At 37.8% G+C, this 19721-nt stretch overlaps 1 protein-coding gene across 2 annotated transcripts in view; it reads left to right on the top strand.

Annotated features, from left to right (window-relative positions):
- The window catches only part of MEIS1 (Meis homeobox 1), a 114516-nt gene extending 101457 nt beyond the window's left edge, over positions 1-13059 (top strand). Inside the window, exons 10-13 of one of the 2 annotated variants that reach the window (XM_075863120.1) lie at positions 8139-8197; positions 8979-9068; positions 9306-9401; positions 11359-11447. In XM_075863120.1, coding sequence (XP_075719235.1) covers positions 8139-8197; positions 8979-9068; positions 9306-9364 — 208 coding nt within the window. In that variant the 3' untranslated portion in view covers positions 9365-9401; positions 11359-11447. Of the gene's footprint in view, positions 1-8138; positions 8198-8978; positions 9069-9305; positions 9402-11358 lie in introns of both variants that reach the window. The other variant, XM_075863119.1, reaches the window with a different exon arrangement.
- Positions 13060-19721: the final 6662 nt, after the last annotated feature.

Below are 19721 nucleotides of genomic sequence, written 5' to 3'. Positions count from 1 at the left end.
AACCTAGCTATGGCTCTGGTGCCAGTATTCATAGAAAACTTTTTTTTACTTTTTTATAAACTTTTTGAAATGAGCAATTCATCAGTCATACGTTTGATCACCTGTGTCTACGTATACAGACCTAAAATCCTTAGTACTTTATACTTATTCTATCCAGATATCTATCTATTTATCTATCTATCTATCTATCTATCTATCTATCTATCTATCTATCTATCTATCTATCTATCTATCTATCTATCTATGCTAGTTATTATTTTCATGCTTTATCATATTTGTATAGCTGTAGCTGTTTTCTCACAAAATAATAGTTTGCATTGCTAGGGCATAGAGAGATTGTGGGATGTCTTGCAGATATTGGGGGGAATACCTTGTAATTAAATACAGAAGGCACAGGGAAGTGACTATGGGAGTCACATACATGACATGACATGACATGACAGAGAAAGGGAGAGAAGAAGGGCAGGAAAGAGCAGGGAAGAGTTTGTGTATACTTGTCTAAAGGTTGGGTGACTGAATGACTCCACCAACACCATGATGGCTGACAATGTTTGAAACGACCTGCCCCTATCTATAGTATAAGGAGCAGCTCTGAGGTACAAACTGCTGCTCCAACAAGAGAAATACCTTGCAGATTAAGAGGACAGAAACATTCATGAGCACATGACTGTGAGGAACTATTAAAATTGTACATATAAATGTCCAGAGGATCTTTATCTTTTAGTAACTGATATATCGTCATTCACATACCTCTATGCCTGCAGTTATTCTGGAAATGCCTTTTTAATACACTGCAAATGGCTTCAGTAAAAATTATGTAAATTGTGACATTTTCTATGTTTGTGTAGTTTTGCGTTGTCAAATACTCCATCGCTGAAAATTCCAACTTCCATGCTGAGCTTCAAGAGAAAAGACTGAGACTGTAAACATAAAGCTATACGTGTCTTCTGCATTGTCCTCGCATCATTTCATTTGTCAGCTAATTGATCATTTTTACCCTGGGTGTTTTATCATATCCTTACACTGGAAAAGCTTTGACATAGTGCTCTGTTTTTGCTACATGGTACAAATTTGTCATTACTGCCTGAGGTGTAAAACTGGGCTTGAAGGAAAATCTACTGATTCGTATGATTGATGGTCTTGCTGTGATTTGAGTAAATTCCAATATTATGTTTCTGAAGTAGGCGGTTAGTGGAGCGTGCATACAGCCTCTCCTATTTTTCCCCTTGCGCTGTGAATAATGTTATGCAGTTTGGGGTCCTCTTTTTATTCAGCAGCACAAGAGACAAAGGCTGATTCAGGCTGCCAAAATATGACTTCATAAGTTGTCGCTTGTGGTTTCATTGGGTTTCCTGAACGGCTGTAAATTTAACAAGTATTGAAAGTTCAAAAAAATGAGATTGTTAATTATGATGATTGAACATCAATGAGCCCCTTCTTATCAAACGTACCGCACAGGTCCATAGATGAGAGGCTCTAGACAGTCACTCCTTAGTTTATTGATATTTTGTAATTTGGTGATGTAAGTTGAAGGGGTCGACCAAAATGAAAAAAACAAACGATCTGTCTATGGTCTGTGCCTGGCATTTCAGCTCATCCCCATTCAAGTGAATGGGGCTAAATTAAAATACTAGGCATAGCCCATAGACATACAGTAAGTGGCACTGTGTCTTTTAAAAAAAAAAATCCTGGACAATCCCTTTAATCAGACTCAATTTCTTATACTAGTAGTTTCCATAACTTCTAATTATTGAATTGAAGAATAACTGCACAATATCGGCCCTTCCTGTGTTATAGCCAGCGCTAGGGATCAGGCGTTACTAAATATAAAGAGCATGTCTAATAATGGATTAGCTAAGCCATCAGTATCTAATGGCGGGGGGGCCGCACAGGCTCCCTCCCATACCTAGCATGAACGGGTCAATATGTCATCCATGTTTAAGAACCCTTTAAGGGGCTAAACCCAAAAAAGATGAGACTGCCGTATTTTCAATGACGGGAAAACCCTTTAATTCTTGTGTTTTGGTATTTTTTAAGTTCTTTCAAACTTCTATGTTAAAAAGCTATTCCTGGATCAATGCAAAGAATGCGTCCATGGGCGTACTATTCCTTACTGATGATAATCACATGCTTTATAAAAATGTATATTTAGAGTACTCGTCTGAATGTATCCTAACACTTACACAAGGGATATTGCAGAGGACAGGGAGTGCAGTGGGCGGATGTAACTCCATATATTCAGGGTGTGTAGAAAGCTTGATGTCAACCCCTATGGACACTGTAATAACTGCCAGGATGGTGTCTTTATGTCTTTGTGATTCCAAAATGAGATGGTGTGTAGACAGACAGACAGACCGATAGATGAGACATAAATAATCCACAGTTCAGTAGCACAGGCAGCTTTTGGGTGCAGGCCCTGGGGAACAGACTCATGTTCTGTGTATATAGAAAGCACAAAATAGGCAGCATTCCTTAGAATAAAGTAAAAAATTAGGGGTATCCCTCATTTTTCACTTTATTCTATGGAGTACTACCCATATTTTGCTTGATAGATAGATAGATAGATAGATAGATAGATAGATAGATAGATAGATAGATATAATGTATATGAGACAGGGACTCATACTTGGTACAGCATATACTTTCTACAATACTATTTTACACATGCTTTGACTGAATGTCCATGTAATATGCTGTAGGCTACAATCTGTAATGTTTTCAATGTCTGCATCATTCTTGTATATTCAGGATTGCATATAACTGAAGAGCTGTATGAGAATAAAGTATGATGATCATAAAGATAATTAGTTGTTCCATTGCAATAAAAGCTAAAACATTTTTATGTAATGACATTTAATTAAGGGAAAGCTGTGGTAGCAGTTTTAAAGAATTTTTAAGGCAAATGATTCTTGTTTGAAAGTGTTCTGCGCATTAACTAATTAACATTAGAGCGTAATTTACGCAGTTCTACTCTACCAGAAAACGAGGCGCCTTTTGGAATAAATTCAGAATAGTATTAAAAATAATCAGTGTCTCATAAAACTTTCTGAATTGATGGAGGTGCTCTTCTAGGATGAAACATTTGAGGGTTTTATTTCAACAATGTATAATCTCATCTAGGGAACATTAAAATAGTTGTCCCATCAGGAGGCCCAGGTGCAACTATTACCATCTTTCCCAGGGTCGTAGCTAAAGAGGGTGCAGAGGTTATAGTTACACCTGGCCCTTAGCGCCTAGGGGCGTCCAAATGCCACTCTGCCACATAAAAAGACACCAGTATTAGAAATGGTACATTGTAGGTGGAGGGGCTCTTTGCAAATTTTGCACTGGGGCCCAGTAGCCTCAAGTTATCCCTCTGCTCTTTCCAAATGCCCTTATACACTAATATGTCCCCACTATTATCCAGAACATTAAGAGCAACTCCCACTCTTTTAGGCTAGGCCTGAAAAACTACATGTAAGGAAAATGTAGTCGGGTACACAGCTTTTTTTGAGAATCCAATGTCCATGTTGTCAGGGAGGTACATGGAGGAGAGGAGCTCCATGGTTGTAGTCAAACTGCTTTCTGTGCTGGTTTATGCTGCTAAACTCCCTCCAACCTAGCACAGAAATACCTAGTACGTCACCCCTTTCCCATCCCTTGTACAACAGAAGGACAAGAAAGCCACCATATCCCTACTTTTACTTTGCTTGCTAATGTTACATAGTTAGTATGGTTGAAAAAATACATATGTCCATCAAGTTCACCCAAGGGATGGGAGATATGTTGTTGTGCCTGTGGTGACGTGCCACCCTGTGCAGGTTCATGCCCCTTGCAGTGACTATCTCTATTACAAGATTGTTTAACTATCAACTAAAGGAGAAGGGAAGATTTCTGGGAACACTCATATCTACCTCCTCTGTGCCAAAAATGCACCCAAAACAGTAAATTATCCATATCTAAATGCCATCATATGAGCATTGTTGCAGTGGATTACAGCTATATGTGAAAAAATCTCGAAGCTTCTATAATTGCCCGAAGGTTAGATGGTCTTATAGAAGAGCATTCATGTGTTATATAGTAAACAGGCTGAAGCTTGTAATGTGAACAGGTATTCATCTCCTAGTTCCTCCTACTCCATTGTCCACCCTGAACTTAACGTGGGTGCATTTCCAGTTACTGAGCTGGATGATTTGCAGTTCAAACTTATGGGAGAGAAGATAACAACACTTATACTTGGATTCGGTTTTTACAACTTGAGCCTACCAAATACAATTCAGAGATGCAATGAAATATATTAGGTACTAGGCAACTGCAGATAGATAGATAGATAGATAGATAGATAGATAGATAGATAGACAAAAAAATGGCGACAGCACACTGCGAACACTAATGTAACCTAAACCACTAAATATAAATAAATATGCATTACTGCTAAATCTACTTACAAAAGGGAGGTTCTTAGTGCACATTTTGATCAAAAAGTGTTTGCCCACCTGCCACGACAAGACGACCTCTATAAGGTGGGGACCTACTCTGCACATACACCCAGAACTGGGACTAAGCCTACATATATATATATATATATATATATATATATATATATATATATATATATATATATGGGGATGGTAGGAACCAGCATTAAAATCACCCAGGGCAGAATGGGAGGATTGCAAGAACAAAAATTGAGGCAGTCACTAACCCCACATATATGAATCACATAAACACAACAAAAGTTTGCACAGCACATTCCAACAAAATTAAAAAACTTGTATACAGGTACAAGAACATAGATAGATTGATTGATTGATAGATATAGATAGATAGATAGATGTCAAAAAATGAGCAGCAACTCCAATCGTAAGGGTGAAAAAAGTGGGTACTTTTATTGCCCGTGCAACGTTTCAGCTCCGTTCACTGGAGCCTTTCTCAAGCTGAGAAAGGCTTGAGAAAGGCTCCAGTGAACGGAGCTGAAACGTTGCACGGGCAATAAAAGTACCCACTTTTTTCACCCTTACGATTGGAGTTGCTGCTCATTTTTTGACTTCTGTGTATCTGGGACTTGGTCTGTCCCTCAGAGCTTGCACCCACACGCTGCCGGTGCGGCTGGACTTGGTATATTTCTAGATAGATAGATAGATAGATAGATAGATAGAGGGTCCACTATTTCCAATTAATAACGTGTCCCCTACTTTTTATTTTAATCACATGTAAGGGACTACATTAATTGTCATCTATGTATCAGAATTAGCTAATCAATTCTATACTAATCAAATTCGGTCTGAATTTCCCAAGTTTTGGATTTGCGACAAAATTATGGTCTGCCGATGAGCGCCAGCCGACCATTTTTCAGCATAGAAAAAGGAACTACCATCTACGAGAAAGGGGTTTATACTAGCTCCAAAAAGGAAAACAGGTGCTGTCCGAATATTAACTACCTCCTACTAAATTACAGCAACACTCACAAAATAATTATAAATTCAATGAAAACTTTATTGTTACATATAAATAGATAAAAATACATGAACATGTAAACATACCCACAATGAAGGATTAACCCCAAGGTCTATAATTATTCAAATACAGTACAAATAGAAAATGGAAAATGCAAATGCTACAATCGATGTAAGCGACATACATCTACTAGGACTGCAGTTAAGTATAAAGTGCAAAGTGCATACAATAAGCCAATCAAATACCTAGATACAGGAGAAGTGGAACACACAGACCAAGGGATAACACACCCAACATGTGTTTCACCGTGGGATGACCTCAGGAGTACTTCCCTTTAATGGCATGCAGACAGCCTTCCCAAAATGCACTGTGGTTATCTCTCCCTCTGTCACAGCCAATCATTAGAGGTACAGGGGGATAACTCATATCCACTACGAAAAGCCCAACCAATAAATTCTACTGGTTGAAGACATCAGAGAGTCAAACACAAGTTTTCAGAGCAATGGGTGCACTTTCGATTCACGGAAAATTTGTTCAGACTAAATCGAATCGGCCGATTTGACCAAAACAGACATGAAAAATATTTCTGGAAATTTGCTTATGTCTACTCACAATTACTGTTGAATTGGCACATTAGTGAAGCATTTTATGGGGAGCCATGAAGGTGAGATGGTCTACGGCTAGAACAATAGAGAGACAGAGAGGTTTCCCGTTTCTATTACCAAATAATGACCACATGCACTATGGCAACTCTGCCAAATTTGTAGATCATTTAGACAATTGTTTGGAGCCACAACTGGTGTGCAAGTAAAGCTTTCTATTACAAAAGCATAAAGATGAGGGGAAAGGTCAGAGGCCATTTTGGAAACAAACAGCTGGACCAGTTTATTTAAACAGAAATGAGGATAGGATGCTGACCTCAGTTTGACTTCTTCTGGGAGGGGCAAGAATGCCATTTTATTACTACAGAGAAAGAAAAGTTTAGTTCTTCTCTCTTAAATGCAGCCTTAAAGCAAAAGCAGCCTTAAGGCATACAAGAAATTTATGTTTTGCGCACAAAATTGTCCACAATCCACAATTTTGTATGTCAGCAAAAATAAAAGTAATAAAAAATAGTAACAAAAAAAGTAACAATTTATTATAATTGTTGTATTATATTATATATATATATATATATATATATATATATATATATATATATATAAAAATCCATCTATACTCTCCAAAGTACAATTTAATTAAAACTTTTTCATTTGCTGTGTCTAATGAATGAGAGTTAACAGAAAAAGACAGTTGCGCCAATTGCAAAGTTCTGTGGAGCTGCAGCTAGGGAACAATGGCAAGTGGACCCCAGTCTGACGAGGCCACGGGAAAGTGTTTATGCCCAGACCTCCTGCTAGGGAAGGTATTCAGAAATTTGTGTATATCACAAAGGGTGGGATATATGCACTCTAAAGTGAAGGTCAAAGAGGCTTTCTGTAACAATAGGTTTGTTTATTTCTTTTTTTTATTATTACTTTTATGACATTTAATATTGAAAAAGATTGTTGCCTGTGTAACCTACCAACATTCATTAAATAATGTTTAATTGGACAATCAAGGAAGACAGTTGACGGGGGGTTTTCATTTCCCAAGTTCTCCCGGCGTCTTTGCTTCATGAAGGTTATTAAAATAGAATAAAGAGGAATTTTGTAACTACATAGTCCCGGTGTGCTCATATTTTAATTTAATTTTTGTGTTTACAATGTGTATTATCCTGATGCAATAAAATTTCGCATTTTGGGAATCGGCACATGTCATCGGTGATATTATATTTTCAGTTAATGCTAATTGACTAGGGAAAAAACATGAAAACTTCTTTTATATGCACACCTAAAAAAAATACAAAATACAAATTAATACAAAAGAAAATATTTTTGTGTATTTTAATAAACTAAACTAAAAGGCAAAATGTTGGCTGGTGATAAATTACTATAATTGTAGTTGGTCAATGACTGACCTTATATTTTTTGACCTTTCGTGAGTTCTGAAGAAAATCGGATTATAAGAGCAAATGGTCTATGGCATTGACCTTGTTCTGACCCCACTCTTTGAATAAACCAAAGGAAAAAATAGTCTCTATAAGCTGAATGCCTTGTTCTAAACTCCCCAGCAGTGTGAGCAAATGGTGATAAAACTCCAGACATTCTCTCATTTGATGGGATACTGCCATCAAGGTTCATTATCTTAATAGTGGGCATTAAAATAGAATTAAACTCCAAAGAAAAAGGGGATTTTAATAAAAGTTGTGAATTCGTCACAAAACAAAAGATATGGGTCGGCTTGCTAGGCTTATTGTATTAGGCTTCACCCTTCCATGAGATTTGTGATTTTTTTTTTCCCTCATAGAATTGGAACTAGAATGGTACACATATTGTTTTTTAAGCAAACCTGGCTAATTCCCTCGTGGAAAGCTTAAATGGAAAAGTCCAACTGTGGTAAAAGCTGACAAACATAAATCAACTCAGAAGCCCCAGCTTGTACTCTAGAAGGTCAGAAGGGGTTACACAGGTTTCTGACTGCTTAACCCAGCATGTTGAACATCTGACTAAACTAGTCAGCCTCAAACTTTGTGATGGTCATAACCCCAACATTACATTGTAGACTCGACTACAATTTGTAAGTACCCCAATAACCACAATGTGTTTTGTTGTCTTTTCTAGGTTTATAAATGCTAGAAGAAGAATAGTCCAGCCTATGATAGACCAGTCCAATCGAGCAGGCAAGTCCTCAATAGTAACTGTTTTCAAGTCACGCAGGCGAAAACCATCCTCAAGCCATTCACCGGGAGGTCCAGTACCTGGTAAATAAATAAAATGCCGGGAGTAGAAAAAAATAGAAAAAGGATATGGAACGGACATTGTACTATTTTTAATAGTACAATAATTGTTTCTATTCTACTAAAAAGAAAATTGCTACATATTTTTACTTTTTGTATTAGTTTTTCTCCTCAGCTATACTTTCTGCTACTTTGACCACTCCCTGGTGCATGGCTTGGTGTGGAATTGCTGTAAACTTTATTACCTGTCAAAAGGGTAAAAGGGTCAGTATCCCTTATGGGACTCGGTAAAGTTCAAAGATATTCGATGAGGTAGTTTTTTTTTTTTGTACCTTAACAACCTCCAGACATTTAACTTTAAAGTCAGCTTGTAGTGTTCAACTAAAATGTATGTTGCTTTATAAGAAAATGTCTAGGTTTCTCGTTCTAAGTTTCTTTGAGAATTCTAAATCTGTATTAACCATGTTGGATACTCTTGGTTCCAGTCAAGGGTTATCAACATTACCTAAATATTGGCATGCTGGTCCAGAAATATGGTGGTGGACTTCTTTCTTGACTACTTGTCTAGTATTAAGTGTAATATGCTAATATTGGCTGCTGAGAGAAAGCTGGAAATGTACATTATTACATCTATTGGTCATTTTGTTCTTTAGAACATATTGAATTGTGTTTTCTATATCATGCTAATATTACATCATAACCGTTATTATATTGTACATTTCAGTAAGTCAAGGAACACCTTATAATACCGAAGGACAACCAATGAGCGGTTTTGTAATGGATGGTCAGCAACACATGGGAATCAGAGCGCCAGGTATATATATATTTTTTTGTTTTGCCATTTTTTTTGTACAAAAAGGTAAATGTTTAGTTTGAGCTTTTAAAACTTTTGCTATATCTTTACCTATCTGCAAATCATAATATGGCTACAATCTGGGTGCTTTACTTCATCTTGATTTCTTTGGGGTTGGTTTTTGATATGGGCTCTTTGGTTTCTCTGTTCACTTCTCTGATCTTCTGGCATCTTCTTGGATTTTTATCTCCCTTTTAGGACCTATGAGTGGAATGGGCATGAATATGGGCATGGAGGGGCAATGGCACTACATGTAACCATCAACTAGTTAACCAATGGCAAAGCAAGGGGGAAGTAAGTACAACAGGGGACGGATGCTCTGTCTACGTTGCTCAAGGAGTTGTTTATTTTTTTTTGTACTGTGGATTTTCCTTATTTGTGTTCTCCCTGCCCATAGCTCCATGCTTGTTCATTCCTTTTCCCAAAAATCTGGGTATCCTGTTTTGCTTCTTGCTGATTTTCTTTCATTCATCTCACGCACATAGTACTGCATATTGTCAATGTACTCTTGTGTTATTATACAGTAGTGACCACATGACTAAACAAGAAATAGGCAGTAGGGGGGGGGGGGGAGTGGGTTTCCATAGCAACAGACTGATTTGCAAAATGTAAGCAGTCTGCAGCAGTGCAAGGAGAGGAAAGAGCATGTCCCCAAAGTGTCATAAATCTGTCTAACCACAGTTGATGCATGAGTTACACTTCTTCGCTAACCTGCAAGACACCAATATACAAACATGGGCTTCTTCAAGCAAAATAAGTACCATCTTACTACAAAAATTCCTAGCGCTATTTAAGATCCCACACAGGAAAACTTTGAATTTCCACTTTGCCTCTCTTTGTCCATCCTGTATAATAGGATTACGTGTGGAAAAGGGAAAGTAAAAGAATACAAAATAGAGGTGTGCACAGCAGGTTCTGCAGCTTTGCCTGGACTAATTGACTATATCCAAATTAAGTATGCCATCACTTGCAGTGTGACAAATGGATTTGACTCATTCAGTATACAAAAATAGAGATAATTAATGCAATCTTCAGCGGCAGGCCTAGTGAAGTCTAGAGAGGGGGAAAAACGGCCACAATCTTGCTTTGTATTTTTTTTCAGCAGCAAAAATATTATTCTCTATAAAGGAATGTAGAAGAGGATAGACCCAATCTTGATTTTCGGTTATTGTTCTGCGTAGAAAAGCTGCTGTGGTCTATTACTAATTGTGTCCCTTAGATTTCCGAATCAAAGATGAAGCTAAGAAAACTGCCTGGGAAGGCACCAGCCTCTCTCACACATCCTGAACATTTCCAGCTTAGTTAATCTAAATATTGTTTCTTAATTTCTGGGTCAATTAAATTTAAATGATGTATGCTATGCTTCATAACCAATTAAATTAATAGGATATTATGAAAAATATTATCACATTTGATTAAAGACCAGCGGATATGGTATATTTTCTGAGCAATGTTCCATAGTTTAGAAGAAAAAAAAAAGCGTTCCTTTAGGCTAGATTAAGCAGCCTTTCATTGCTGGAGCCCTGAGACCTGAATCCAAGGTGTTCACGCTGCAACATTACTTAGAACTAAAGCCAATTGAACCTACTTAGAAATAGCGTTATGCCTTTCACCCTTGATGATTATGGAGCTTATAGCTCTCTGAGACAATACACCTGTCAGTTTTCATCAACTATAGCAAACCATGCAGAAGGCAGAGGCCCACGGAAAGCAGGGGGGCTATTGTTTTACGTTCCGTTTCCTCATTGTTCTCAAATTTAGTGAAAGCTTGACTGAGTTTGTAGTCTGATTTATTTTAAACGTTCATGATCACAAGGAAGGAATTAATTGCTAACAGTTATTGATTTCCTGCATGTATGAAAGGGAAAAAAAAATTCTCCCATTTAACAGCCATTCTTAATGCATTCTATTTTATAACAATATTTTACTTAACAACTACTTTTCTATTCTACCTTCAAGCCCTGCTGAGGAGTATCACATAGTCATAACTAGGCTTTACCTGGGGCAAAGAGTCAATTTGATGCCCTAGACCTGTATCTAAATACCCTGGCTAAGGCAGAGAGGTTTGTTGGCATCCCCAAAACCCCTCCCCTAAGCTGCACCCCCAGATTATCATTATAAGCAATCTCGGCTTGTAAAACAAAAAGAGCCCAATATCTTGCCACTGTTTTTACCATGCAGTGTACTATATAGGTTTGTTACATACTATTAGTGTTCTTGGCCAATATTTTACTCTTCATATCTTTCCTAGGACTGCAAGGTATGCCAGGGAATTACATATCTTCGACTGGTCCGATGGGTATGAGTATGGGACAGCCAAGTTATCCTCCATCGCAGATGCCCTTACATCACGCTCAGCTGCGTCATGGGCCGTCTGTGCATACCTACATTCCTGGACACCATCACCACCCAGCGATGATGATGCACGGGGGACCACATCACCCTGGAATGCCGATGTCAGCACCTAGCCCCTCAGTACTTAATACAGGAGATCCAACGATGAGTGGGCATGTAATGGACATCCATGCTCAGTAATTTAAGGGAATATGTGTTGTCTGCAATGACAAAAATGTCACGTACTATGTTTCTGCCACAACAGTGGTGTTCCACTCTTGGAGTCCATGTCGGACCATGACAGTTTTTGACACGCGGACGTCCGAAAAAGCTGAAACAAGAAGCTGAAATCAAGTTTGGGGACACAATAAATACATATATAAGACATTAAGAGAACAAAGAGTGAAATATTGTAAATGATATTATACTGTTAACCATATTATGTTGTTTCTTATAGATTTTTTTAAAAAAATGTGAAATTTTTCCACACTATGTGTGTTGTTTCCATAGCTCTTCACTTCCTCCAGAAGCCTCCTTACTTAAAGAAAATAAAGCCTTACAGTTACCCTGCAGATGACAGAAAGTCCTCATTTGCAGGTCATTTTAAAGCATTACAATAAGTATGTCAGGCAGAAGATTTTTTTCTTCGAACCAAGGATTTCAGCCATGCGCTTTTTCTCTGCAGCTTTGTCTTTCGATTTTTTTTTTTTTTTTTGTCTCCCTGTCTCTTTCTCTCTAGCCTGGGGCTTGAATTTGCATGTCTAATTCATTTACTCACCATATTTGAATTGGCCTGAACAGATGTAAATCGGGAAGGATGGGAAAAACTGCAGTCATCAACAATGATTAATCAGCTGTTGCAGGCAGTGTCTTAAGGAGACTGGTAGGATGAGGCATGGAAACCAAAAGGCAATGTGTATGGAGCATAATTGTCACAACAGAGCATCAGTGTCCCCATTCAGCAGCAACATCAACCAATATGTGCATAACTTCCTGTGTCATACAGCTCAAAAGCAAGAACTGTGGAAGATTTATTTTTAATACATTGACTTTATTTCTCAGCAAGGCATCAGTCATGCATCCATTTTTCCATAGTCCCATCATGGAACATTTATGTAAACATTGTAAATAAATTTTGTGCAAAAAGGACTGGAAAAAAATAACTGTATTGTTGAAATTTTTTGAAAAACAGAAGATTGGTATGAGTTGGAATGCAGATTAATTTACTAGGTGGAATAAGCTAATTATATTTCTTTTTTTGTGCTAAAACAAAATTCTTGTCAATATTATTTTCTCTATAAGTACACAACTATCTATGGCTGGGTTGTCATGTCACAGTCAAAATTATTTTTTTGTCGCCAATTGTGAGATACCACGCCATTTTCACACGATTGTGCATTTTGTCCACGACATAGGAACCCAGCCTAAAAGTGGTAGTTAATAAGATTCATTACACATCACTCATTAAAGCAGCTTGGAATGTATAAAATTTCAATCTAATGTACGATCCAGACCAAATGATTAGAGGCGTGACTTGCTCCTGGGCCCCTCGGGCAAAATCTGTGAATGGGTCCCTACCTATCGTGACATTAATATTACTGGTGTCTTCTTATAAGCCAGAAGGTCCTTTGGACCCCCCTCAAGTGCCAGGGCCAGGGTGCGACTGCTACTGCTGCACCCCCTATAGCTATGTCACTGGCAATGATAATATATACTTAAATATATGTGTGTATATATATATATATATATATATATATATATATATGTATAAGTGTAGGACTAAACAAACATTTTTGCAATGAAACAGGACAACACACCCATAATTTCACATATCATCTTCATAAAAGTGCACTGTAATTAACACAAATTACATCCACTTGGATGATCCCTTTTTGTGAGAAGGGTCCCCTGTAAATAAGATGATCACAGGGTGTCCTGCTGCTAGGACCCTAGCAATCAGCAGGGATCTTTAGCAGCAAGTGTTCAGTTTTCCTACAGCGCCTCCACAGTGGGTGGAGTGTATTGACATGTGGGGTCCTCCAGAAGAGACACTTTTTGTATACACTTTCTGTTCTGGCTTGTAAAGAGGCTCCTGAATGGTGGACTCCACTTAACTTATAAATCTCTATTCGCGTATTTGAAAATCGGTTTTTATAAACCAGACATCTCCTTTAATTATGTGGTTTTTTTTTTACAATGGATAATTGAAACTCTACTATGAATATCTTGTCTTTCCATAAAATGGAAATATAGGTTTTAATCTATACAAAAAACAATCAAGTGCAGAATTTCTACCATTCATAAATGTATTTTTCCATACTTAAGTAGGTGTGAGGTACACATACAATGTGATTAACAAGTTGATTGCACTGATGATTTAATTCTATTCAACTACTGAATTATCATTATCATTAAAATATTACACCAGGAGGATTTAATCTCCAAGTAAAAGATATAATCGGAAATGCACAACATTTCCAAACCGGTGATATAACTGAAAATTAAGAGCCATTGAGATTCATAGTGATGTTATCACGCACTAAGAAAAAATATATTTTCATACTTTCTAAAGACCTATTTATAAAATGGTGAATGATGAATAATCTGAGATGAAATTAAATAAAAACACAGACTTTTACTTTCTTGGGAAAACTGGATAATAAAATTCAGAGGTATGTTATAATTCTGCTCTGCATTTATCAGTAATATTCTTATATTTATACTCTAAGAAAAGTTTAAAATTTTATTTTATTATAGATTTTGATATTTTTTAATAAATAGGAAGGTTTATTAGAGATTAAAGCAGGACAAGCATTTTAGAATTCAAGGAATTCACGGTAAAATATCAGAAAAAACAACTTGGCTTTACAAAGAAAAGATCATAGTGTTGTCTTGATCGGATATCACATAGTCATACCCACAAAGAAACATTGAGTTAAGAAAACAGAAAACAAAAGTCTCATGTCAAAGAACAGTTGTGAAGCACGATAAAGCATAACTTTACAGATGTTGCTAGATATATAGTCATTAGACAACAGTTAACCATTCGCAAGAAGCTGTAGCCAGAGAGTTAGTATGCAAGTAAATTGAATATAGCAAAGAGTCCAGCTGTAGGGGGGTTGTAACGCAATGGTACATGTATGAGTTATGGCTAGACCAAGAGTGCAAAGCATCTCCAAATCACAACTTCACATAGCAATAATCAATGGGGAATAAATGCAGAAGCATTCTGTTAATGTAGAGCGTGAGTGCGATTATAGTATATAGACCAAAGGGACCACTTATTAATGAACCGCACCACAGAGTGGGAGCGCTGTGCCAATAGATGTTCCATATCGTACCACAGCTGCTCCGTGTGGGTGAGTTCTGTAGGTGTCAACGCAGAACTGGACTTTCACATTCTGGCAATAATTAGTGTCGTGGCCAGAATAACCTGACCTATAGGTACATGGAGATGCGTGGGAAATCACTCATCCCTAAGAAATAGAGCGCCAATGCAGGATTAAAATGGCATGAAGATAACCGTTTTGTCAGCAATGAGCAAAAACAACGCTTTCCGGAAACTATTTACTAATGGACAATCCCATCAAAGATGCATGCAAGTTCCATGAGAGCCATAGCCTCTCCAGCAAAAAGGAGGGTACAAGTAATAATTTTTGCTATGTGCGTTTTTGTGAGGTATCTGAGGAGAACCCTTCTAGTGGCTGGCTCCCTTGGATATTTTTAAGTCTTAATGACTCGGTAGCAGTCATTTAGAGAAACACTAATGTTTAACTATTGGTCCCTTTAAACAATGTAAGAAGGTTTCGCCTACATGCACAGATGTACTAGAGAGTAATAATATAGCGAAATCCCTTTCAGGGAAGACTTGGTTGAAGCGAAGAAGCGAAACATGCTAATTGGAAGAATGGGTGTCCTATAATCCTTGTTATATAGGGCATGCCGGATTTGTAAATATTTATAAAAATCAACAATTGGTAGCGAAAAGTCACGATGCAGTTTCTTATATGACTGTAGACAGAAGTTTAGATATTGCATTCCTTATATCTGCTGACAATCTAATGTCTATATGGCCCTTTTTACATCACTTACGGGAGATCCTTAACCTCAAGGGAGAGGGGAAACATTGCCTCATATTTCTTCAGGGAATGTTACCTCTCTCCATTGACTCACATTCCTATCCTGTTTTTAAATCTAAAAACAGTCATGTAAAAGGAGTCTAAAATATGGCAGCCCTCACCTTAACGTATAATAGGATGGACAGGATAGCTTTTGCTCATCCTATTCCATTGGCGCTTATATGTGGTTCAGATATCATTAAAAATATTTACCCCAAAAAATTGTTGGAAAGTCTAGGTATGTGTAAATATAATATAAATCTAAGAAAAGCAAATAGATTGGAAGTGAGTAAGAGAATGCTGAAGACATGGTGAAATTATTATTTTTTCCACAAATTAGATTAATTTTTTTTTTTAAATAGTGAAAGGCTCAAGCATTAACTGAGTCCAGGCACCCAATGGAGGGAGGGCTGTGGGGGGGGGGGGAAGTAACTGAACTGTTTGTTCCCTATATTGTCAAATTTCGTTTCACACTTTTAGTATTTCAATATGAATCAGTCATTCAAATATATAAGTTTATCATCTGGCAAGGATCTTCTGTAAGTTAAATTCTAATATGGTAAATTTCAAAATTAAAAAAGTTGCATCATATACAAAAAAATAACCACTATGTTATTAAAAACCTTAAAGGGAAAATAAGACCAAACATATGGGAAGATTTTATTGGAAGTGTCCATTAGCTTGGGAAGCCACCAAATTCCAGAATGAACAAAATATCTGCAAGTACTCAGTAGATAACCAAAGCTCCTTTGGGTCCATTCAGAGATATCTGTTAATGCAAAACTCTTAGGCTATGTTCACACGAGGTATTTTGCCGAGTTTTTTGACGCGGAAACCGCGTCGCAAAACTCGGCAAAAACAGCCCGAGAACGCCTCCCATTGATTTCAATGGGAGGCGTCGGCGTCTTTTTCCCCCGAGCAGTAAAACTGCCTCGCGGGAAAAAGAAGCGACATGCCCTATCTTCGGGCGCTTCAGCCTCTGACCTCCCATTGACTTCAATGGGAGGCAGGAGAAAGCGTTTTTCTCGCTGTTTTATGCCTGCGGCGCTCAATGGCCGCGGGCGAAAAACGGCGCGATAATTGCCGCGAAAATCGGCGTGCAGGGAGAGGAATATCTGCCTCAAAGTTCCAAACGGAATTGTGAGGCAGATATTCCTCCCCCAAAATACTCCTTGTGAACATAGCCTTACAGAGTTATTTTAAGCAGGAAAATACTGCTCTTATGGAATTTTACTTAGAATGTTGCGTCAGAAATCTCCGGTAGCAGAAACCTATAAGCAAAGCCAAAGGGGTTGAGGCTCTCTATGGTTTCACAAATTGCAGAAGTTTACGTTCATAGATTTCACCAATGGGATCATTTCGCATGTCTCTATGACATGTCAAAAGATATCTGTAGGATGGATTTTCCTTTTAGGGAGCTTAAGAAACCATTCCCATCAACCCTTTATTTTGGGACAAAGACAAAAAAAAATTGCCGTGGCCACAACACAACAAATAATTCAATGCAAACCTGCTGGTCGCAATGCGGCCACACTTACTTTCATTACCTGCAATGCAGGCAGGGCGACATAGCCATCTTTGGTTGTTGGGCGACCCAAGCACTCACTATATGTAGGAGAAATCATCATAGGGGATTCCATAGTGAAGTAAGTACTACTTAGAGCTGTTCACATCAAGTTTTTTCTCATATATATGTTAAATGTAGGCTGTGACGGATGTCGAACAGTGGCATCCGTCACTTATAGCCTTTAATTGTATCTGTTTAATACATCATGAACGCTCATGACACTTTTCATGACGTATCCTTTACCATAATAGCCTAAGAGTAACGATGCCACTGTTAGGCATCCGTTTAAGGCATCCGTCACCCATAGACTATAACGGCATCAGTTTAATGGATGAAATGCTCATTACCCATCCATTTTATGGATGCCAGTGAGTAATGCCATGCAGTGGCATTCATCCCGCAGAGGCTGCGATATATAAAAATATACGTTTAACATATACATTTTTTTAACTGGAATCTGCGGGAATAATATAGTCTAGTCTCTTGTCTACACTTCAAGCATGTATTATTACATGCTATATTAGTATATAGAGTACTGGTAGTTCCCTTCTGAGGAGGTTTTGTAAGAAAGCTACAGATATGTCCTTCTAACAAACCGACTAATGCCCCGAATGATACTAGTGGTCCTAGTGACTAATTAAAACTAAACCAGAATAAGAAACAAGTCACGACCAGGTGTTTGAAAAAATACAAATAATCTTTATTAAAGTCAATTAGACACATGGAGACAACATATAACACTTAGACATAATAAAATGCCATGGACCCTCGAACACAAACGGAATCCGAACGTAAAAGCAGAGTAGCCCCCCAGAAGTAAAAATGGTCTGACAAAACCTATATATAGCTAAAGTGCATACATACATATTGATAAGCAGGTACTAGGCATGGTACGCTTTGCACAGATGAACACACAAATAAGTATAGAGAATATATATAAGGTACAATCTAAGTAAAAACGACATGTAAAGTAGTATACCTACACCTGCGTATAAGAGGATAAATAGGAGATCAAGACCAGGAGGGGGACCTCTGCTTAACCCAACGCGCGTTTCGCTGGTGCTTCGTCAGGGGTTGAACCCCTGACGAAGCACCAGCGAAACGCGCGTTGGGTTAAGCAGAGGTCCCCCTCCTGGTCTTGATCTCCTATTTATCCTCTTATACGCAGGTGTAGGTATACTACTTTACATGTCGTTTTTACTTAGATTGTACCTTATATATATTCTCTATACTTATTTGTGTGTTCATCTGTGCAAAGCGTACCATGCCTAGTACCTGCTTATCAATATGTATGTATGCACTTTAGCTATATATAGGTTTTGTCAGACCATTTTTACTTCTGGGGGGCTACTCTGCTTTTACGTTCGGATTCCGTTTGTGTTCGAGGGTCCATGGCATTTTATTATGTCTAAGTGTTATATGTTGTCTCCATGTGTCTAATTGACTTTAATAAAGATTATTTGTATTTTTTCAAACACCTGGTCGTGACTTGTTTCTTATTCTGGTTTAGATATGTCCTTCTCTAAAGCCGACATATCCCGAGATGTATGGTGCAAGATGTTAAGTACACATTTTAATAAAACATATTCCTCCGATGGATGCCATTTGTCCGTTGCTCATCGAAACCCATGTTAGAAAAAATATTATACGTTTAACATTTTTTTTACTTGATAGCTGTGACGGATGTCTCTGACGGATGCCATCCTTTTGCCATTAGTCGCCCATAGACTCTCATGTTACAAAAAATGGTATATGTTTAACGTGTACTTTTTGTACTGGATGGCGCAAAATTGCATTCGATTTTTAAAGAAAACTTAAGGGTGGACACGTGTAGGTTTAAAAAATATTTCAATTTAGTGTGTCACAATGTGCCTAGGAAAAGAATCAAAGTGGTTGTCCAATCTTAAAGGGTAACTAAACTTTCAATAAACTCCTGACATGTCATAGTGACATGTAAGAAGTTTTGAACGGTGGGGATCCGAGCACTGAGACCCGCACCAATCAAAACGTCTGACGTGTCACTATGACACGTCAGAAGTTTTTTGAAAGTTTAATTACCCTTTAAAATCCCCTGTGCATATGCTCTATTAGGACATATATGTGCCGTAGAAGGGGGTCCATGAGGAACCTCAGGGACATTTATACAAACCAATTGATGCCATGAATGTGGATTTCAGTCGGTGTTCCTACATCTCACTATAGGTACCACATTTCTGGTTTGTGTCCTTTTTGTGCCTGATATAAACCAAAATGTTCAATACTAGTATTAACATAGAAACTAAACATAAACACATTCGTCCTTAGACAAACAGCATATTAATACAGTGTATACACACTATTCATCCCCTACTTGAACTTGAAATCTTGAGTTTGTCTTAAGCTTGATGCTATCAAGCGACTGTACTGTACATTATCAGCCATTCCAGGATGATGAGAGTCCAGTCGCAGTGCACTTCAGTGGTTTACTGGACAGGATGTCTGCTGTGTGCAGATAAATATCTCCCCCTACGATGACAATGTTATCTCAAACATCTTCAATTCTGGTTAGCTGCTTGAGCTGTTTCATATATATTTGTGAATGTTTTCAGTGTCTCA

The sequence above is a fragment of the Rhinoderma darwinii genome, chromosome 4, assembly GCF_050947455.1.
Source record: "Rhinoderma darwinii isolate aRhiDar2 chromosome 4, aRhiDar2.hap1, whole genome shotgun sequence".
In the NCBI taxonomy this organism is placed as follows: domain Eukaryota; kingdom Metazoa; phylum Chordata; class Amphibia; order Anura; family Rhinodermatidae; genus Rhinoderma; species Rhinoderma darwinii.
The sequence above is the reverse complement of the archived record's forward strand: the minus strand, read 5'-3'. Positions and strand labels throughout refer to the sequence as shown.